This window comes from Mus musculus, chromosome 8, assembly GCF_000001635.26.
Source record: "Mus musculus strain C57BL/6J chromosome 8, GRCm38.p6 C57BL/6J".
Classification (NCBI taxonomy): Eukaryota; Metazoa; Chordata; class Mammalia; order Rodentia; family Muridae; genus Mus; species Mus musculus.
In genome coordinates this window covers 110,999,099-111,021,750 of record NC_000074.6, presented here as the reverse complement: position 1 = coordinate 111,021,750, position 22,652 = coordinate 110,999,099, and the positions used below count along the sequence as shown (strand labels likewise).

Genomic DNA, 22,652 nt, shown 5'->3' with positions numbered 1-22,652 from the left:
GTGTGGGTGTAGACCAGAGGTTAACTACAGGTATTGTGTTCAGTCACTTTCCACCTCTTTTTGCTCTTGAGACAGTGTCTAACTATGTAGCCCTCTCTGGTTTAGAACTTACTATGCACTGGCTGGGAATCATAGATCTGCCTACCTCTGCCTCTGTCTTCTTAGTGCCGAGATTCAAGGCCAATCCTACCATGCCTGACCTTTCCACCTTATTTTTTGAGATAGTCTCCCATTGAACTTGGAGCTCACTAATTGAGCAGACTGCTGGCGAGCAAGCAGGTCCTAAGGACCCTCTTGTCTTTTTGCCAGTGTGAAGCTTTACTGTTAGACTCACCTGGGGTGACATTGAATAGAGAAATTATCCATTTTTTTATTATATTTTAAATATCAAACTTGGTATATTAGGAACTCTAATACATGTGTATGTTATTACTTAAAATATCTGTTAAATTCATGGACTTTTTTTTTCTTTTGAGATAGGGTTTCTCTGTGCAGCCCTGGCTGTCCTGGAACTCACTCTGTCTCTGTAGATGGCCTCAAACTCACAAGAGATCCACCTGCTCTGCCATCCAAGTGCTGGGGTTAATGGCGTGTGCCATCATCCCTGGCAAATTCATGAACTTTTAAAAACTCTTGTGTTCTCTCTTCCTGACAGAGGACAGAGCTGCTCAGTCTTTACTCAACAAGCTGATCAGAAGCAATCTTGTGGATAACACCAACCAAGTGGAAGTCCTGCAGAGGGACCCAAGCTCCCCGCTCTACTCAGTGAAGTCCTTCGAAGAGCTTCGCCTGTGAGTAGTGGCTTACTTACATTCAGACAGAGATCATGGCCTGGCTACACATTTTTCATACAGCATTATGTTTACCTACACAATAGGTACACACACACACACACACACATATAATAGGTTAATAATATGCATGTAGCTGCTTTGAGTGTTATGTAAAAACTTTAGTGGTTAGGTGTTCTCAGCTACATCCTGTGTGTTCTTCAGTCTCAGTGACTTTTATCTTTAATGCCTTTTCCAGGAAACCACAGCTTCTCCAGGGAGTCTATGCTATGGGTTTCAACCGCCCTTCCAAAATACAGGAAAATGCATTGCCTTTGATGCTTGCTGAACCGTATGTAACTCAATATAACTACATCTGTCATTTACTATTTCAATATGTTTTTAAAAAATTTAAGCCTATTCATGCCTATAATCTCAGATATTTAGGAAGCTGAGTCAGGAGAATGAAAAGTTGAAGGTCTGCTCAAGCTATAAATTGAAGTCAAGGCCAGCCTCATCAATTTTTTAAAAAATGCATACTAACTATTTGTCCGGATTTTAAAAAAGACTTTCATTACACTTATTTGTGTGTGAAGAGCACATGTATGCACCATGGTACACTTGTGGAGATGAAAGGACATATGGAGGGAGACAGTTCTCGATTCTACCATAAGGTCCCCAGGAATCAAACTCAGGTCGTCAGGCTTGGCAGCGAACACCTTTACCCACTGAGTCATCTCACCAGCCTCAAGTTGCTATTTTTACCCTGAGCATGTTGTTAGGAAAAGCTTAGGATGTTCAGTGAATTTGAAAGGATTTTATAGGGAAATGCCCTTATACCTACAACCTAGATTCTACCACTTTCGTTTTACTCTTCTTTTCATGTATCTGTCTATGGATCTTTTTGATGTTTTTTGCTTGCTTTTGGTGGCGTGTAAGGTTAATTTTTTGAGATAGTAATAGTGTTGTTTTGAGATAGAATCTCAGTATAGCCCAGGCTGGCTTCAAATTCTTTTATGTTGTTGAAGATGACTTTTTTCCTTTCTCCCTTCCTTTCCCCTTTCCCCTTTCCCCTTTCCTCTTTTCCCCCTTTCCTCTTTTTCCCCTTTTCCCCCTTCCCTCTTTTTCCCCTTTTCCCCCTTTCCTCTTTTTCCCCTTCCCCCTTTCCTCTTTTCCCCCTTCCCCCTTCCCCCTTCCCCCTTCCCCCTTCCCCCTTCCCCCTTCCCCCTTCCCCCTTCCCCCCTTCCCCCTTCCCCCCTTCCCCCCTTCCCCCTTCCCCCTTCCCCCTTCCCCTTCCCCTTCCCCTGTCACGTCTCGTCTTGTCTCGTCTCGTCGTCTTCTCCTTCTTCTTCGTCTTCGACTTCTTCTTCTTCTTCTACCTCTCTCTCTCTCATTTCTTATGTGTTAACTGCCAAGAAGGAAGCAAGGGGAGAAAGTAAAGAACAACAACAGTGGAACAGAAAAGGAGAAAAGGCAGGCGTGGTGGCGCACACCTTTAATCCCAGCACTCGGGAGGCAGAGGCAGGCAGATTTCTGAGTTTGAGGCCAGACTGGTCTACACAGTGAGCTCCAGGACAGCCAGGGCTATACAGAGAAACCCTGTCTTGAAAAACAAAACTAAACAACAAAAAAAAAGCTTTTACTTATTTTATTTATATGAGTGCACTGTAGCTGTTTTCAGAAGAGGGCATAGGATCCCATTACAGATGGTTATGAGCCACTATGTGGTTGCTGGGAATCGAACTCAGAACCTCAGGAAGAAGAGTTAGTGTTCTTAACCACTGAGCCATTTCTCTAGCCTCCCTTTTTTATTTTTAAAGATCTATTTATTTTATGTATGTGAGTACACCATCATTTTCTTCAGACATCGCATCCTATTACAAAGGTTGTGAGCCACCATATGGTTGCTGGGACTTGAACTCAGGACCTTAGGAGGAGCAGTCAGTGCTCTTAACTGCTGAGCCATCTCCAGCCCTGACTTCTTTCTTTTTTAATGTCTGTTTGAGTGTATGCTGCATGTGTGCAGGTACCCTTAGAGGTCAGGAGAGAGAGGGAGTTATATCCCTTAGAGTGGGAATCACAGCTTAGCCTACTGACAAGGTGCTGGGAACCAAATTGATATCCTCTGGAAAAGCAGAGTTTATAAATGTCGAGCCATCTCCAGAGATGATAATTTTGAATTTCTAATCCTCCTGCCTTCAAGTTCCAAGTGTTAGGATTATAGGCATGCACAGTCATGCCAAGTTTATGCAGTGATTGGGGTCTAAGGCTTCCTGCATGCTAGGTGAACAGCTGCCAACTAAGACACATTCCAGCTCCTTAAATTCCTTATTTCTGCTTGTGAGGAACAGACACTTCCCTGGGCTTGACTTGTATTTTCTCAAGGTTTGGTTTTTTTTGTCCTGTATTAGTTGACAAAATAGTGGGTTTTGGTATGATATTTTCATATATGCAGTTGAGGTAGTTTGATATATTTACGCACACACACCTTTTGTTAAGGCTTATGTCTGAAAGCCTTGTGTTTCTTATTTGATTTCTTCTTGGGCTATGTTAGGGCTGCCTCCTTGTTACCTTCAAAGAACCGAAATTGGTACTCGCCATCCTTTTCACAGACCTTGCCACTTAACCCTTGGTCTTGTGTTTTAAGGAGTTTTACGCTAGGTTACGCTTTGTTAGTTAAGTGCTTGTTGGAGAGTTTCAGGTTGAGGACACCTGAGTCTTTACAGGAAGTAGAGGAGATAGTTACCATAACATTTGGGTAGTTACCATAACATTTGGGTAGTTACCATAACATTTGGGTAGGATGGTTTCAGGCAAATTACAGCTAGTCCAGAAGCCTTGATATGCCAGAGCAACATTATGACAATTGTCATTTAAGAGGAGGGAGATTGGGAAAGAGAGAAAGAGATGTGAGATGAGAGATACCAGGGAACCAGATCCGTAGAACCTTGAAGGACATTGGAAGATCTGAATGAGGACCTGGAGAGAGGTGGCTCATTTGGTACAGATTGCTGTGCGTATATGGGGACCTGAGTTTGGATCTCTAGCGAACACATAAAAAGCTAGATGTAGCAGTGACCCATGTTTGCGTTCTGTCTTCATGCTTGTAGGGGCAAGGGCAGGGGAGTCTGTGCGAGTTGCTGACCAATGTAGTCAAATTAGAGAGCTCCAGGTTCAGTGAAAGATACTGTCTCAAAAAATAAACATGGGAAGCTACTGAGGAAGGTAATCTATGCTAGCTAGCTTTTTGTGAACTTCATGTAAGCTTAGTTCATCTGGGAAGAGGGAACCTTAACTGAGAAAGTGGCTCCATCCTGCAGGCACATCTGAGGGGACTTGTTTTCATTAATGCTTGATGTGAGAGAGCCCAACCCAGTGGGAGGGACCACCCTGGCAAGTGATTCTGGATTTTAGAAAGTAGGAAAGTGAGTCAGGAGGTGCTGATGCACTCCTGTACTCTCAGCACTCAGGAGGCAGAGGTAGGTGGCCGGTCTCTGTGAGTGTGAGGCTGGCTCTGTCTACAGCCAGGGCTACACAGTGAAACCCTGTCTCAAAGGGGCAAAAAAATAAAAAAAAGCAGAGCGGTGGTGGCGCACGCCTTTAATCCCAGCACTTGGGAGGCAGAGGCAGGCAGATTTCTAAGTTTGAGGCTAGCCTGGTCTACAGAGTGAGTTCCAGGACAGCCAGGGCTACACAGAGAAACCCTGTCTTAAAAAAAAAATATATATATATATATAAAATATATAAAAATAATAATAAAAAGAAGGAGGAGGAAGAGGAGGAGGAGCTGAGTAAACCACGGAGAGCAAGGCATAAGCAGCACCCGTTCACCATCTATGGGCTTCAGTTCCTGCCTCCAGGTTCCTGCCTTGACTGCCTTCCAGGATGGGCTGTGACCTGGGAAGCGTAAGCAAGACAAACCCTTTCTTTCCCAAGTTGCTTTTGGCTCTGATCTTTACCACAGCAGTAGAAAGCAAACTAGGAAGATACATGATGTCAACTTCTGCACTTCCTGTGCACATATGTGAACACACATACACATATATGTGTGTGCACGTACTAACGTAAGAATCCGGCTGAAGGAAGGCTTGATTAGTTTTTGAGCGTAGAACAACTCAAAGTAAGTCACATTTTATTGAATCCCTGGCCGTTTCGACTATAGGTAAAAGTGCTTGAGAATCTCTGTGTGACTCTGCTACCCAATCCAAGGTCTCCTTGTGTCAAGGAAATTTAAAATGTCATTTTAAGCTTTATTCACTTTTATTTTTAAAAAAAAATTTAAATTTCTGTGAAAGCGTTTTGCCTGCATAGGTGTGTGTGTGTCTCTTGCTTACCTATGTTCAAGGATGTCAGAAGAAAGTTTCAGATCTCCTGGAACTGGAGTTAGACAGTTGTGAGCCACCATGTCAGTGTTGAGAATCAAATTCAGAACCTCGGCAAGAGAAGCAAGTGTGCTTAACCACTGAGCCACTTTCCAGCCCTTTGAAAACTTATTTGAGGGCTGGAGAGGTGGCTCAGTGGCTAAGAGCACTGACTGTTCTTCCAGAGGCCCTAAGTTCAATTCCCAGCAACCACATGGTGGTTCACAAGCATCTGTAGTGGGCTCAGATGCTGTCTGCTGGTGTGCATGAAGACAGAGCACTCATATACATAATGTAAATAAATAAGTTTTTTTTTAGAAAAAAAAATAGAAGCCAGGCGTATGCCTTTGATCCCAGCACTCTGAGTTCGAGGCCAGCCTGGTCTACAGAGTGAGTTCCAGGACAGCCAGGGCCACACAGAGAAACCCTGTCTTGAAAGTCAAAAGAAAAAAGAAAAAAAGAAAAAAACAACAAAAACCAAACCAAACCAAAAACAAAAACAAAAAAAGAAAAAGAAAACTTATTTGGTAGTTGTGTAGTTAGGATTCTATTGCTGTGATGAGACACTATGACCATGGCAACTCTTCTGAAGGAAAACATTTACTTGGGGCTGGCTTATTATAGTTTAGATGTTCAGACCATTATTATTGTGACATGAAGCATGGCAGCATGCAGGCAGTCATGGAGAGGGGGCTGATAAGAATTCTACATCCAGGTCAGCACGCAACAGGAAGAGAAAGAGAGACACAGAGAGATTGAGACAGACAGACAGACAGAGAGACACACTGGGTCTGGGTTGAGCTTCTTAGATTTCAGAGCCTACTCCCAGTGATACATTTCCTCCACCAAGGCCATACCTTCTAATAATGCCACTCCCTGTGGGACTATGGGAGCTATTTTCATTCAGACCACAATGATAGTGATATTTCTAAACATTTTCTTTTTCATGCAGCCCACAGAACTTAATTGCCCAGTCTCAGTCTGGTACGGGTAAAACAGCTGCCTTTGTTTTGGCTGTGCTCAGCCAAGTAGAGCCTGCAAACAAGTTTGCCCAGGTAAGGACTTTAGGAATCAGGGTTTGCTACTAACATACAGCCTAAAGGGGTCATAGTTCCTGGACTAAAAACTGTGGGTAAACCAGGCAGTGGTGGCGCACGCCTTTAATCCCAGCACTCTGGAGGCAGAGGCGGGTGGATTTCTGAATTTGAGGCCACCCTGGTCTACAGAGTGAGTTCCAGGACTGCACAGAGAAACCCTGTCTCAAACAAACAAGGGGCTGGCGAGATGGCTCAGTGGTTAAGAGCAGTGACTGCTCTTCCGAAGGTCCGGAGTTCAAATCCCAGCAACCACATGGTGGCTCACAACCATCTGTAACGAAATCTGATGCCCTCTTCTGGAGTGTCTGAGGACAGCTACAGTGTACTTACATATAAATCTCATGTAAATAAATCTTAACAAACAAACAAACCAAAAGCTGTGGGTAGTCAAGGTATTTACACTTGTAATCCCAATAAAGGGTAGGCAGAAGCAGGAGAGTTTGAGGGTAGCATATGCTACGTAGTTAAGTTCTAGGCTAGCTTGGGCTACAGAGTGAGACCCTGTCTTTTTTTCTTTCTTTTTGAATGGTCAGTCCTGAAATGTATACATTCAAGGAACTGGACTGAGCAGGTTGAGGAACACACACACACACACACACACACACACACCACAGGAACACACACACCACAGGAACACACACACACACACCACAGGAACACATTCATTTAACAACAGTTAAAAAAAAAAGTCAATGGATTTGAAAGAAAGCAGGGGTGGGGTATGAGGGAAAGTTTGGAGGGAGGAAATAGAAGAGGGAAATGATACAAGTATAATCTCCAAAGAAAAAATATATAATAAAAATCATTTATTGAGAGGACTTGCAGGTAGAAAATATAATGCACTGAGATTAGCCAAACCCAAAGTCAAAGAATTTTCAATGAATTTCTATTTAATTAGAAAAATCATTCTGAAGCATGGATGTTTACACTGGATCCTCCCTCCCTCCCCCCTTCCCTCCCTTCCCCCCCCTCTCTCTCTCTCTCCCTCTTTCTTTCTCTCTCTCTCTCTCTCTCTCTCTTTCTTTCTTTCTTTCTTTCTTGACTATATATAAATATGTATATACAGGTGTGTGCTTGGTGCCTGCAGAGACCAGAAGGCGGCATCATATCCTTGGAACTGGAGTTACAGATGGTTGTGAGCCAGTGTGGGTGCTGGGGATAAAACTCAGGTCCTTAATATTTTCATTATCATATTTTTTGTTTGTTTGTTTGTTTTATTTTTGAGACAGGGTCTCTATTATGTATTCCTGGCTGTCCTAAAACTTATGTAGACCAAGATGGTCTTGAACTCACAGAGATCTACCTACCTACCTCTGCCTCCTGAGTGGTGGGATTAAAGGCGTGTACCACAGACATACTACAGCAACTATCAGCTTTATTTTAATGCCCTTATCCACCACACACACCGAAGAAAATTCATGACAGAGTTAAAGCTGGAAAAACAATTAGCTTTATAGCCTCCTTTATGACTTATGTTTTCTTTTCTTGCATTCTGTCCTTCCATTATCAAATATTTACCTTTCTACATGTTATGCTGTATCCACATGTATGTTTGCTTACATACACACACACAAGTGCACACCCATGCATGCACATACACACACATACATTATAGGCTATAATCCTCACTCCATTTTCCTTCAAATTGTAAATGGCATTTCATATTTTTATTATATGTTCATCTTTTTCTTTTTTTTTTTTGGTTTTTCGAGACAGGGTTTCTCTGTGTAGCCTTGGCTGTCCTGGAACTCACTCTGTAGACCAGGCTGGCCTCGAACTCAGAAATTCACTTGCCTCTGCCTCCTGAGTGCTGGGATTAAAGGCGTGCGCCACCACGCCTGGCTCATTATATGTTCATCTTAAATAAACTAAAAAACCCTTATGATTATTTTAGAAAGGGTCAACTCCTTCCCCTTCTCACTCTGTAGAGGCCACGCTGTGCTGAGACTTAGTGTGTAATTCGGGAGGACTGTGAGCACACAGCAATGAGCCTCTTCTGTGCTGGGAACGTAAGCATCTGACTTGGCTCCGTTTTATATAAACCAGAACTCAAGTTGACTGGCAGTAGAGGGGCTAATGTTTCCGGACAGCACAAAGCTTACCCGCCTGCGCTACCCGTGGTGTTTGCATCCGGGAGGACTGCTAAGGGGCTTGACGTTTACTTGTAGAAGAACCACATTTATTATTCTCATAGGTTTGAACATTCTGACAACTGCCAAGAATGGTGGTACATGCCTATAATTCCTAAATTTGAGAAGCTGAGACACGTTGAGCTTGAATTTAAGGCTAACCTGGTCTACATAGTCATCTGGAGGCCACATTGGTCTATGTATGTAGCAAGACCTTGGCCCCAAAAGGAAGAGAGGGTCAGGCAGTTGTGTGTTGCACGCCTTTAATCCCAGCATTTAGGAGACAGAGGCAGGCGGATTTCTGAATTTCTGAGTTCGACACCAGCCTGGTCTACAGAGTGAGTTGTAGGACAGCCAGGGCTACACGAGAAACCCTGTCTCAAAAAACCGAGAGAGTGAGAGAGATGTTTTGTATGCTACATTTTTTTTCCTTTGGCCTCAGATGGATGAGTGGGTTCTTAGGGGGATTGTCCTTGGCCATCACTTGTTAAGAGCTCTCAGTTTGTTCTCTGTTTTTTCCTCTAGTGTCTCTGCCTCTCTCCAACCTATGAGCTTGCTCTTCAAACAGGAAAAGTGATTGAGCAGATGGGCAAGTTTTACCCTGAACTGAAGCTAGCTTATGCTGTTCGAGGCAACAAATGTGAGTAGAAGAATGGGCCTAGAGCATAAATGAAACTAACAACTTATTTTATTTTTGAAAACCTTCAGACCATCCCCAGCAGTTAAAACAGTTCAGTGAATACATGTGTACTTCCTGCCCTGGTTCGGAAAACGTAACATCTGCCACACATTCTTTATTGTATGTTTGTATGTTTTTGTTAAATGTCAGTAAATTGTCAGGATGGAGAAATGGCTCAGAGAATAAGAGCACTGGCTGCTCTTCCAAAGGACCTGAGTTCAATTCCCAGCAACCACACGGTGGCTCACAACCATCTGTAATGGGATCTGGTGCCCTCTTCTGGGGTTTCTGAAGTCAGCTACAGTGTACTGATATACATACATACATACATACATACATACATACATACATAAATGTTTTTTAAAAAGTAAACTTTCTTATTATAGTTCATTCTTCCTGAATCTTTTATAGGCACCTCATATGGACATTATATAATCACAATGCCCTTGTTACAACCAAATAAATTAACAATTTCCTAGAAAACTTAGCATCTACTTTACCCTTGCCCATTTATACTTAAATTTTTTATTTTTTAGTTTGCTGAAGTATAGGTTGGTCTTGCCCTCACAGCTCTGCTTTAGCTTCCTGTGTGTTATAGGTTATAGACATCCACTACCATTTCTGGATTTTTTTTTAATAGTGTATTTTTATTTTATGTGCAACAGTGTTTTACCTACATGCATGTCTGTGCCACCACTTCCTGGTGAGTTAATGAAATTATATGTTAAGGATGTAACAAAAAATAATGATAAAGCTGGGCATGGTGGCGCATACCTTTAATCCCAGCACTCAGGAGGCAGAGGCAGGTGGGTTTCTGAGTTCGAGGCCAACCTGGTCTACAAAGTGAGTTCCAGGACAGACAGGGCTACACAGAGAAACCCTGTCTCTAAAAAAGAAAAACAAAAAAACCAACCAAACAAAAAAAGATAAAAATAATTTTTAAAAGGAGCCAGAAGGGCTAGAGAGATGGTTCAACAGTTAAGAGCACTGCTACACAGAATAAACGGATAAACCCTGTCTGGAAAAACAAAAATGAAAAAACAAACAAAACACAAAAATAATAAAAATTTTATAATAATTTCACGAATCCTAAATTTGATTAACTATGTGCCCACTAGATATTATGGTGGCATTTTACATTTTCCCTAAAATATAAACAGAAAATTGTTAGAAATTATTACAAAGCAGCTTCAGAATGCCTCCCAGCTGAGAGCCGGCCGATTGCACATAATGAAAACTTATCTTTCCACAGTGGAGAGGGGTCAGAAGGTGAGTGAGCAGATTGTCATTGGCACCCCCGGGACCGTCTTGGACTGGTGCTCCAAGCTGAAGTTCATTGACCCCAAGAAGATCAAGGTGTTTGTTCTGGACGAGGCTGATGTGATGATAGCGACTCAGGGCCACCAAGACCAGAGCATCCGCATCCAGAGGTAGGAACTAGAGCCAGGAGGAACTGGCCAGAGCTCCTCTTGCATCTTTGAGTTCTTTGCTCTGCTCTGTGCAGCTGCATTGGTCTGGTGGGCCATTTGCACAGCAGCTGTCACCATGCTGCCAGCATGGGTTGGGGAGAGAGGCCTGGGTCCCTCACTCAGCCCCAGTGCCCTGCTGGGTCTGCTCCTCCATGCCAGGATGCTCTCTGCTCACCTCAGCCTGCTGCGGCTGCAGCCCATCTAGAATGGGGAGGCTGAGCTTGTGAGCCTTCCCTCTGGCTCTACCGCCTTGGAATGTTGCAAAGTGCCCGGGCCTCCACTTGCAGGATGCTGCCCAGAAACTGCCAGATGCTGCTTTTCTCGGCCACCTTTGAAGACTCGGTGTGGAAGTTTGCCCAGAAGGTGGTCCCAGACCCCAACATCATCAAGCTGAAGCGTGAGGAGGAGACTCTGGACACCATCAAACAGTACTACGTCCTCTGCAATAACAGAGAGGAGAAGTTCCAGGCCCTGTGCAATCTGTATGGGGCCATCACCATCGCCCAAGCCATGATCTTCTGCCATGTGAGTAGCTGTCCCGGCCTACTCAGATGCACAGTCCCTAGATCGTTCAGCCTGTCACTCAAAGGGACCAAATTCTCTGTAGCAAGGAACTAGCTTGTAGGAATGGAGAAAATGGTTTCTTTAGTGGTCATGTTGTAGGGGTTCTGTAAGTTTAACACAGCATTCCTAGATGGGTGTCTATTTGTAGGGATATGTTCCTGGAAAATCCAAAGCAAGCTGCTGCAGACTCCTAGGAAAAAGGAAGCTACGGAACAAGCTGGCTCTTGTCCCAGGAGGAAGCCCTTGAAAGTAGTGTTAGGAGACAAGAGACACATCCTCTCTGTCAGTACAAACATTCCCCTGTGCGTTCATTTGCTGGGGGATTTTGTTAGTTTGTTTTCTTTATGTTGTTTTTCAAGTCAGGGTTTCTCTGTGGAGCCCTGGCTGTCCTGGAGCTCTTTTCAAACCAGGCTGGCCTCACTCTCAGACCCCTGAGTGCTGGGATTAAAGTTGCAGTATATTTTTTGAGCTACGGAGGCATCATTGCTCATGTTAGCTTAAAGTTGAGCCAACCAATGATTGCTCACTGCATTTAGTAGTTCTGTCTCAAGACTCCTCTACCCAGAACCATCCCTTCATGTCTCTGACATTGCATGTCTGACTTTTTTTCTTCATGACATCTCAGAGAATGAATGCAGCTAATGGGGTCATGAATTGTAGAACTTCTCTGATTTCCCCAATTCCTTTTGTGACCCATTCAGGTTTGTGGTTTTTGGTTTTGTTTGTTTGTTTGTTTGTTTGTTTTGGTTTGGTTTTTTTTGAGACAGGGTTTCTCTGTGTAGCCCTGGTTGTCCTGGAACTCACTTTGTAGACCAAGCTGGCCTGGAACTCAGAAATCCACCTGCCTCTGCCTCCCAAGTGCTGGGATTAAAGGCGTGTGCCACCACCGCCCGGCTTTCAGATTTGTTTTTGAGGTAAATGGCTCACTGTGTAGCTCAGACTAGCCATCTTAAATCTCTTCTACCTCACTTTCCCAAGTCCTAAAATTGAAGGAGTTCTTTTTGTTACATTTACATATTGTGTGTGTGGACATGGCACAATATGTCAGTATATCTGAGGACTCAGTTCTCTTCATCCGCCATGTGAGTCTCTGGATTCAAACTCTAGTCAGCAAGCTTGACAGTGAGTCGGAGCCCACTGCACCATTTCAGCAGACCCCAGTGTAGTGTTGTAGTGAAAATTTTGTAAAATTGTTTCCCTTGTGACACTTTTGCTTACTATTGTACTATCAGGTTGGCAATTTTACTGCGTTTAATGTTTAACTGGTTACAGGGTAGATCCACATCAGTCTCTTTAGGTACTAATATTTCTTACATATTTGTTTGCTTGTTTTTCCAGACCCGCAAAACAGCTAGCTGGCTGGCAGCAGAGCTCTCAAAAGAGGGCCACCAGGTGGCCCTGCTGAGTGGAGAGATGATGGTGGAGCAGAGGGCTGCGGTGATCGAGCGCTTCCGAGAAGGCAAAGAGAAGGTTCTGGTGACCACCAACGTGTGTGCCCGTGGTGAGCAGAGACTGGCCCCGTTCACCAGGCTGGGGGCCCAGGCCCTGTGAGCAAGAAAAGTTCTTGTCTCGTGGAGGCGGAGGGTTTGAGGGACATTCCTTCCTAGGAGAGGGTGGAAGGGAAGCCCGCAGTCTGCCTTGGTGGGAAGGTTTCCAGGTGCTCCCTGTCTTGTGGACTTGTGTCCTACGGCCTCAGCTACAGACCCTCTTTAGTGGTGTGCGCTTTAGTGGCCACATGCCAGATGTGACCTGTCCCAGGCATGTCTTCAGCCCAAGTGGGTACGTGTGGCTGATGGTGCCCCTCTGTCTCCTGCCTGCCTCCCCCAACCCCTCTGTACAGGTATCGATGTTGAACAGGTGTCTGTCGTCATCAATTTTGACCTCCCTGTGGACAAGGACGGGAACCCAGACAATGAGACCTACCTGCACCGCATTGGGCGCACTGGCCGCTTTGGCAAGAGGGGTCTGGCGGTCAACATGGTGGACAGCAAGCACAGCATGAATATCCTCAACAGGATCCAGGAGCATTTTAGTGAGTGCCGGGTTGGCTCTGCCTGGATCCCTTTCAGAGGGGGTGTGGGAGAGGGCAGGTTTTCGTGGTCCCTGCATATCCGGGGCTCAGGGACTGCAATATCAGTGCCCTGGGACCAGGCTGGGAGAACCTGACTTCCTGGGAAGTTGGTAGCTATGATCAGAGATAGCCCTGGTGCTATCTGCTCAGGCTCAGGAAGCCTGCTTGTGCCTAGAGGAAGCATCATTGTCCCTCAGGGAGGTGCCTCCGCAGACTGCCACCCTGTCCTGGGTGACTTCTGTTGCGTGTCCTCGGTAGTTCATGGTGAGATGTCCTCCCGTCTTCTCTTTCCCCCTCAGATAAGAAGATAGAAAGACTGGACACAGATGATTTGGACGAGATTGAGAAAATCGCCAACTGAGGCGCTCGCTTCTCCATGGGCTGGCGCCACCCTCAGCGCTCCCTGCCTGGGAGTCTAGTGCTTTCATGGCATAGGCCTGACGGGCCCCTCAGAGACCACGGGCTGAGTAGAGACTACCTACCTCATTCGGAATTACGTTTGGACTTGACAAATTTGTGCAAATGATGAGGGATGGTAGAAATGTGTTTACACAACTTTGGAAGATTAGGCATGAATACACAGAAATTTACCTTTTCAAGTCCCATCTTTTTTTTTTGGACAGTATTTTCCCATCACACTGATCTAGATAATATGCCTAGGATTCCTCATGACAAACCTTAGCTGTTTGTGACTTGGAGTTTGCAGGCCAGCCTCGTGGAAGTGACAGCACAGAACAGAGAGCACGTAGAGGCAGAGTCCTCAGGGAGGAGGAGGATATAAGCCAGTCGTGTGTCAGGAAGATGGCACAAGGCACTGGAGTTGGCCTGTGGACTGCTGCTTAGGACTTGGTTGGTGTGTAATGGCTAAGCTGTGTGTTACCTGACCCCTGCTGACATTCTTTCCAGGAAAAGATTTGCCATGTTGGACCAAAATGCCTTTGGGGCCTCTCCTTAAGCTTTGTGGCTCAGGAACATGGGCAAATCTAGTTATTGGTGAGTTCTTGGCTCATACTTCAGCAAGACCTGTGGAGAAGTTGTCCTGGAGGATTAGTGGTGCCTCTGGCTTCCGGTAACACCTGGATCATGGGTACTTGAACCATAGTTTTTACATCTGTAACATCACTTGGACTGTTAGTAGTCCCAGGCAAATAACAGGGTACTGAGGTTTGGGTTCTAAGTGAGTACTGTAGCTTAAAGTTTCTGATGGGCTGGCAGCCTTGATCAGAGCAGGCTAGGCATGGTCAGCAGTTGCCAAAATTCCTTGCTTTGTTTGCAGTTCCTGAAAGATTAGTCCTGTCAGAGCTGGGGAGTGACTGCAGATATTGGGCAACGTGGCTCTAAAGGGATTCTGATGGTCTGTGTTCACAGTGAGTGTGATGAGGGACAGGACGGACCACAGCCGTTTGTCTGTCCACAATGAGTAATCAACAAGTACTTGCTGCTTTCTCCCTTAGCATCCATCATTAGGACAGTAAAAGCACACAATAAACAGAGAACTTCTCACACTGGCTAGGCCATAGATACTACAGAGTGACAGCAATGTGGAGGGATTGAGAAGCATCCTCTTCAGTTCTTTGACTTGGACATGGGGTGAGTCTTCTCTCTAGGGCTTGTTTTGTTAGTTTTGTTGCATGTATGTGTTGTGCTGGGACTCAAAGCCTTGCGTTCTGCTACCTAAGCACGGTTACTCTGAACTATTATTTCCAGCCATGATAGAGGCTTGTTGTGGTGAGAAGTATAGACCTGTGTTCCCATATCTTAAGGCCAGTTCCGTCCCCTGGGAAAGGAGAGTGCCATGGCTACCACCTGGTGGTGGTTCAATGTCACAGAGAAATCAACAGGTGCTTGTTCTCCACTCTCCAGTGGGTATTTGAATAGAATTCTCTGTGGGCTCCTGGCCAACTTTGATCTATTTTAGGAGTCTTAAAAGGAAAGAATAAACTTTTTCTCCCAAAATACTGTGGATCAAACTTGAAATAAGTGAAAACAAGAACTGTAGTTAGAGAAGTGTATGACTCTTCCCTGAGTCTGAGAAGGAGACTGGGCAAGGCGAGCAGCAGCCCCTCCAGTGGCTTCTGGTGGGAGTGTAGATCAACACTCCTAACCTAGTGTCCTGCACCTCGGAGAATACTGGATGGGTTTCATGGTGTCTGTGAAGTTATATACATTAGTTTAAGGTTTAAAAACTTCTTAGGAAGACTCCCAAAAGATTTTCCACCTTTTAAAAAGGTGAGTCCTACATTGTGAATGGCTCTGGCATGTCACTAGTGTCATGTGGACCATACTCTTTCCCAGCCCACACTCACTCCTGCCACCATCTATCCCCCAGGGGCAGATTAGCACTGTCTGGAGCCTTAAGAATGTATTGAGCTTACAGAGCCTTGATCCCAGGGATTTGACTGTTATGTATCTATGGAGTGAGAAACTGAGCTCTTGGACGAAGGAGCTCAGGGAAAGAAAGAAGGGAGAAGCTCAGGGAAAGACATATTTTTGTGTAATGAAAAGTTTTGTGATGCTCATTATCCACAAACATATTTATATTGGAATTTTATTCCTTGACCTCAAACTTAAGTTTCTGCCTCAGTTTCCTGGGTGCTAGAATTGTAGGTGTGTACTATCATGCCAGACTGTGGTATTTTTGTTCTGAGTATCATTTATTGGTTATATGCATGCATAAGATCTGATAAGTTGTTGAGACATAGTCTTTTAGGGATTTGGGGTTTTTGTTTTTTTGAGACAGGGTTTCTTTGTGTATCCCTGGCTGTCCTGGAATTTGCTCTATAGTAGATCAGGCTGGCTTTGAACTCCAAGATCCACCTGCCTTTAGCTCCTGAGTGCTGGGATTAAAGGTGTGCACTACCACACCCCGCACGATATAGTTTTTGCTGGTGTTAATTATGAATTGTTCATGTTACTAAGACAGTAATGCTTATAAGAAGCAAGTAGTATCTTGTGGTTGGTGATATATTAAGTAAAGTTAATACCACCTTCAGCTAGTATTAGTCTATGTCAGGTGGTACTGTTCGAACGTGAGCAACGAGGGCATCTCCATAGAACCAGGATTCTGCTCACTTGCCAGGCATTCACAAACACACATGCATACGCACACACACAAATACACACACCATTCCACTTTAGTAAAACAGGATGATTTAGGTCACAGCATGTAAGGTCAGTCTGTGGGTGCATCCTCCAGGAGTGATGGTATATACCAGTCAGTCCCTGCATTAGCAACGGTGATAGTCCATACCTGTAGTCCCTGCATACCAAGAGCGATAGTCCATACCTGTAGTCCCTGCATACCAAGAGTGATAGTCCATACCTGTAACCCCAGCGTTAGCAAAGCTGAGGCCAGAGGGATTTGAGTTGAAAGTAAACCCAGGCCTACATAGGTCCTGTTTCAAAAAACAAACAAATAAAACAAAACAAAAAACAATCTCAACATGGTAGTTCATGCCTATAATCTTGGCATTTGTGATATAAAAGCAGGAAGTTCAGGAGTTCAAAGCTAACCTAGGCAATAAGAGGCTGGGTCAGGGCATAGCACCTGGAGATAGATCTTTCCTATTTCTTACAGAATCAGTGTCCGAGACTGGTATAGAGTTCCAGAGGCCAGAGAATGTTGAATAAAGGAGTGGGGTTTGTGTGTGAGGAAGCAGGCTCGTGACAAGATTTGCAAGGAAAGGACTCATCCTCAGGTACAAAGAGAAGTTGAGGCTAGCCTGGCCTACAGCAAGCCCTGTCTCAGAAAGGAAAAGAGTAGAAAGTATTGGGTACAGTGGTCCTTTTTTATAATTGCAGCACTCAGGAGGCTGAGACAGTATTGCTGAGTTCAAAGCCAGCCTGGGTTACTTAGAAACAGGCCAGCCTTAGCTGTGTTAGTCAAGATGACAAGGGTGACAGAGATCCCCTGGGAACACAGCTCAGGTGGCCCTGTGTGGGAAAGTCAGGGTTCACAGGATAAAATGCTGCTGCTGCTGCTGCTGTTCAGTTTTTATTGTGCTTGGTGTAGGGTCTCACTGTTTAACACAGACTGGCCTGGAAATCAAAGCAATTCTACCTCAGCCTCCTGAGTGCTGGGATTCTAAGCAGGAGCCACTATGACCTGGCAACTAAATTTTGACTGTCTCACAGTCCAGTGTCCTGCTGTGACGGAGTAGCCAGGGCTGAGTAGTCTGAGGACAGGTGAGCCTGCAGGCCTGGAGGGAGACATCAACATGAGAGCATTAGCAGCAGGATGAGGGATTCTGAAATCAGCGTAGCAAAATTGGCTTTCTGTTGTTGGAGGAGGGAACTGGACTGCCTGCCTCCTCTGCCCACACCACTCGAGGTAATGCTGAAGGCTTCATGGACTCTCAAGTTTCTCTTGATCCTCTTTTAGAGACACTAGACTCATAGAAATTCATTGCAAGTTTACATGGCTTTGCTTCTGTGCTTGAGAGTAAATATCCTGTGCTTTGTTGCGTGGCTGTTATGGTGTCTTCTATAAAGGACCCTGGTGCACGGAATTAACTCAAGAAACGTATGCTGAGGCACATACACTGCTTTTCTTACCCTTAGCTGAGATAGGGCTTTCCCAGAACAGCTTGGAACCCTAGTGTGAAGATGCAGACCCATGCTTTTCTTGGCCTCCAGACTGTCTTGGCTTTAGAATCCGATGGGGCAGGGGAGTGGCTGTTCTTGTCGTAGTTTCAGTCATGAAGTGGGGAATGACTAGAAGGTGGAGGAAGGTGTGGTGGCACACAGCTGTAATCTTAACACTTGCAGGGCTGATGGTTGAAACTTTAGAGTACTGTTAGGGCTACAGAGGTCTAGACTGTGTAGTGAGATCATGTCTCTTCAAAATGAAAAGATTAGGTCAAGCTTTACCGTGATGCCTGACATGCCTGCTGTCCAAATGAACCATGTCTCCCCTCTGCCTTAGCTCCAGTTAATGGACAGAGGGACGAGGGTGAGAGAGCAGATCTTTGTCTTTTTGAGCGGCTAGCTTTTGCCAACGTAAGAAATAGCTTTCCCTACAAGACTGCTGTTGCTCAGTATGTTTTTCCCATTCCAATTCTTCAACTTAAGAACAGCCTACTGAGTGTAAGTTATTGTAATATTCCCTGAGGGCATGCCTCTCCTGCTTTTTTGTTTGTTTATTTGTTTGTTTCTTTCTTTTGGTTTGGGTTTTGTATGTGTGTATGTGTTTAGTTCATTTTGCTATCTGACAGCAGTAGCTGCTAAGTATGCGTAGAAATTATCAAGATATGGCTAGTGAGATGACTGGTTATTGCAGTCCAGTTCCTAAAGGTAGGAGAAAACTAGCTAGCCTCAGGGAGTTGTCCTTAGACCTCAGTAGTGGGGCAATGGTGCATAGTCACACACAAATTTTATTTTTTAAGACTTGCTCGTCTTTTTAAATAAATATATTTTTAAAAATGTGTATGGGTATTTTGTCTGCATTAACTTTGTCCAGTGTCTTTGAGTTTCCATTGCTGTGAAGAAACAATTGACCAAAGCAACTCATTTAATTGGGGCTGGCTCATAGTTTCAGGGGTTCAGTCCATTATCATCATGGTGTGAAGCATGGCAGCATCCAGGCAGACACAGTGCTGGAGTTGATGAGAGTTCTGCATCTTGATCTGAAGGCAGCCTGTAAAAGATTGTCTTCTACAGGCAGCCAGGAGGAGGGTCTCATCCGCACTGGGTGGAGCCTGAGCACGGGAGGCCTCAAAGCCCACCTACACAGTGGCACACCTCCTAACAGAACTACTCCCTAAACCAAGTATTCAAACATGGGTCTATGGGGCCAAAGCTTATTCAAAGCACCACACACAGTGTCTGTGGAGGCCAGCAGGGGACATTGGATCCCCAGAATGATGGAGGTTTCTACTCATATTTGATTTCTCAGCAGTATTAGCAGTACTTCCTAAAGGAACTAGTGGCACTCAAACATTTGCCATTGGGACATCTGACCACACCTCAGGCTCCTTGACACTTTTATTCACCTCCTCATGCCTCTCTTCTTGGGCATTTCCTCTTCTCTGCCACAGGCAACTTTGTTCAATCCTATGGGTCTGTTTGCTGGAAAACCCCCAAATCTATCCCAACACCTGATTGTTGAATTTTGGGATAGGCTTGTAGCTGGGGTGGTTTCTAGTTGTGTTATAAACAACATGGAGCCCAGCAAACACCGCCAACCCAAACCCTGAGTCCTGCTCTTGAGTCTCTCCTCCAGCTTGACCTCACAGAATGCCATGACAGTTGCCTATGCTCGAGTTAGAAACCTGGGATTCAGCGTGGATCTTGCTCCCTGCCCCGACCTGATAAAATACCAAGTCCATTGCTGTGTCACAAGTCGCAAAACAGTGGCTTGTCAGATGTGCCAATGCATGGCTTTAATCCTAGTTTTCAGTAGGCAGACTTAGGTGGCCTACCATAAATGAACACATCCTCTCTTCACAGCAAATGTGTTATGATCCTTGTTTCATGGATAGAGAAACAAGCACAGAGAGGCTATGTGAATTGCCCTTCAACTCCCCCATAGTCAAAGTCCCCTAGACTTTGGTTCTAGGCCCCCACACTCTTAACATATTTGTCTCATGCCATTTTAGAACTGCTTTTATTTATTTTTTTAAAGATTTATGTATATGAGTGTGCTATCTGTATGTAAACCTGCATGCCAGAAGAGGCCATCAGATCCTAGTATAGATGGTTGTGAGCTACCATGTGGTTGCTAGGAACTGAACTAAGAACTCTGGAAGAGTAGACTGCTGCGCCATCTCTCCAGCCCCAACAACTGCTTCTTTAGTGTATGTTCTCCCCTGTACTCTAGGCAAGTATGTCTTTACTACTGAATTCTGAGATTGCAGCAGCAGGGGTTGCAAAGAACTGTTCTGTGTTACTGTGTCTTCCAATGTTTAACCTTGAGAAAATGCTTCACAATCATTTTCTCTACAGTTAACTTACTGCTGGGAATCAAACTCAGGCATCCCTTAGGCTGGGCAAGTGCTCTGTGATGACTCAGCTACATCTCCACCCTTTATACTTTTATTTATTTGTTTGTTTTTTTTTGTTTATTTATTTGTTTATTGATCGATTGATTATAGCCTTTACTGGCCTGGAAGTAACTATGTAGACCAGGCTGACCTCAAATTCATAGAGATCTGTCTGCCTCTGCCTCTCAACTGTGGGATTAAAGGTGGTGCCACTGTGCCCGGCTTCCTTTATATAATAATTTGAAAAGCTAAACAGTTATTCTACAACCTGATATAATCCCTCCTTTATTTTCTGAATCTTTATAGCATCCTGTTGTCCCTTGCCATCCTGTTGCTTACTGCATGTAGGGGCATCTGCAGTGTAAAGAAGCAGAAAATTCACTTACTGATTTGCTCCCTCCCTGACTCGAGCACCAGCTATTGTGCCCCAGCGTGGATAGACTGCAGGGTAATCCAGCGGTGGAGAGACACCATGGATAGGGTATCCAATGGTGAATCTGGGACTCTGTGATGAAAACAAAATGCCTCACAGATGAGGAAAAGGTGACAGTTCCGTCCACCCAGCAGGTGATGCAGCCCAGGAGCAGATAAGTGTCCAGAAAAGGACATTGTCCTCCAGTAATTGGTTGGCTCATTAGGCTTTGGCTAGTCAGATGCCAACAATGTTCTAAGATGCATACTTACTGAGTTGGTTGGTGTAAAGAAAGCCAGCCACTTCCTCTCCCAGGTTTTGGGTTTGTGCTGTAGAACTGAGTTGCCCTAAAATCAGAGGTCAGATTTGCAAGTTGGTTAGGCCTTTTTTTTTTTTAAGAATTATTTTATGTATATGAATACAGGGTAGCTGTCTTCAGACACATCAGAAGAGGGCATCCCATCCCATTACAGATGGTTTTGAGCCACCATGTGGTTGCTGGGAATTGAACTCAAACCACTGGAAGAGCAGTCAGTGCTCCTAACCACTGAGCCATCTCTCCAGCCCTGTTTAGGTTTATTGATGTTAGAATTAACTTCTGGACCATGAGTTTTGTGAACTGGGAAATAGAGATGACATAAGTGTTGCAGAGAACTAAATGATTCAAACAAATTGTGTATAATGGGGTTTTTGTTTGTTACTTGTTTTGCTTTGTAGACAGGGTTTCTCTGTGTAGCCCTGGCTGTCCTGAAATTCACCCTGTAGACCAGGCTGGCCTCAAACTCAGAGATTTGCTTACCTGTCTCTCGAGTGCTGGGATTAAAGGCATATTTTGACCATGCTCAGTTCAGAATGAGGGGTTTCTAAAAATGTTAACTTAGCACCACTTGTAGACCTCCTGGCTAAAATGGAGTGTAGATGTTAAGTCATGTGGTCATGTACAGAGGAGTCAGAACTTGTCTAAGTGCAGGCTCTTTGGTGGGAACTATCAGAAAGTGCCTTCTCTTTGGCCTCTGGTGTGGAAAAAGGAGTCATTGTGGGTGTACTCCCTTTGAGGTGTGCAGGCTAGCTGTGAGCTGGAAATGAATGTTCTGGCAGAAGGTAAGGTATAACCCAGAGTTGTTTCCAACAATAGCTGAGTAGATTCATTGTTTCATTTGGGCTTTCAGCCAACACCGCCAGAAATCAACCTCATAGTGGATGCAGGTGGTATGAAAGAATTTTTTTAATTCATTAAATGCAGGAGTCGTGGTACATGCCTGTAATCCCAGCACTCGGGAGGCAGAAGTAGCAGAATTTCTGAAAGTTCAAAACTATCCTGTTCTACATTGAGAGTTCCAGGCCAGAAGGAAGGAAGGAGGAAGGAAGAAAAGGTTAGGAAAGGAAGCAAGCCAGATGGGTGTGAGAAGGCTCGGCTGATTCCATGACAAGCTTCAGATTGGCAGTTAAGGAGACGAGGTCTAAATCTCTGTCTCCAAGAACTGGGCAATTCCAGGCAAGTCCAGGCCTCACAAGCTGCCCTGCCACCTGGCCTGAGGCAAGGACAATGGGTCAGCAGCAGTTTCCAGACTTCCTCAGCCCCCCACACCCTGGTAATAGAATAGAGATGAACCCAACAGATTAACATAGAGGTCACCTTAACCCAGGATTCCCTAATATGCTTTAAATCAGGCCTGCAAGCTCACTTGGGTCTCTTTTCTCTCTCTCTCTCTCTCTCTCTCTCTCTCTCTCTCTCTCTCTCTCTCTCTCTCTCTCTCGGTCATGGGGAGACCCAAGCATGCTGAACTTGTACAGAATAAAGAACACTTTGCATTTACAATCTATTTGAGTTGGTGTGTGTGTGTGTGTCATTCTTCAGCAAATTATGGACCCTTAGAGTGGTGATGGTGCCTAACTTTAATCCCAGCACTCGGGAGGCAGAGGTAGGCAGATCTCTGAGTTCAAGGCCAGCCTGGTCTACAGAATGAGTTCAAGAACAATCGAGAGCTACACAGAGAAACCCTGTCTTCACAAACCAAACCAAACCAAACCAAACCAAACCTAAATATCTTGCAAACCTAAGACAAGTCAAAACTTGAACTTCTTAATTGTTGTCAGACACTATGTCTTCTCTAAGAAGT

General features: G+C 44.7%; 1 protein-coding gene and 1 non-coding gene across 4 annotated transcripts in view; both read left to right on the top strand.

Moving 5' to 3' along the window:
• The window catches only part of Ddx19b (DEAD box helicase 19b), a 28,566-nt gene extending 10,001 nt beyond the window's left edge, over positions 1-18,565 (top strand). For 2 of the 3 annotated variants that reach the window (NM_001190786.1, NM_172284.5), the window contains exons 4-12: positions 656-791; positions 1,030-1,122; positions 6,084-6,186; positions 8,883-8,997; positions 10,289-10,466; positions 10,793-11,030; positions 12,408-12,570; positions 12,910-13,101; positions 13,440-18,565. In NM_001190786.1, coding sequence (NP_001177715.1) covers positions 656-791; positions 1,030-1,122; positions 6,084-6,186; positions 8,883-8,997; positions 10,289-10,466; positions 10,793-11,030; positions 12,408-12,570; positions 12,910-13,101; positions 13,440-13,501 — 1,280 coding nt within the window. In that variant the 3' untranslated portion in view covers positions 13,502-18,565. The remainder of the gene's footprint in view (positions 1-655; positions 792-1,029; positions 1,123-6,083; positions 6,187-8,882; positions 8,998-10,288; positions 10,467-10,792; positions 11,031-12,407; positions 12,571-12,909; positions 13,102-13,439) is intronic. The other variant, NM_001190800.1, reaches the window with a different exon arrangement.
• On the top strand, positions 5,221-5,301 carry Mir3473d (microRNA 3473d). Its single transcript, NR_039583.1, has one exon. It is a non-coding gene; the product is annotated as a microRNA 3473d (primary transcript).
• Positions 18,566-22,652: the final 4,087 nt, after the last annotated feature.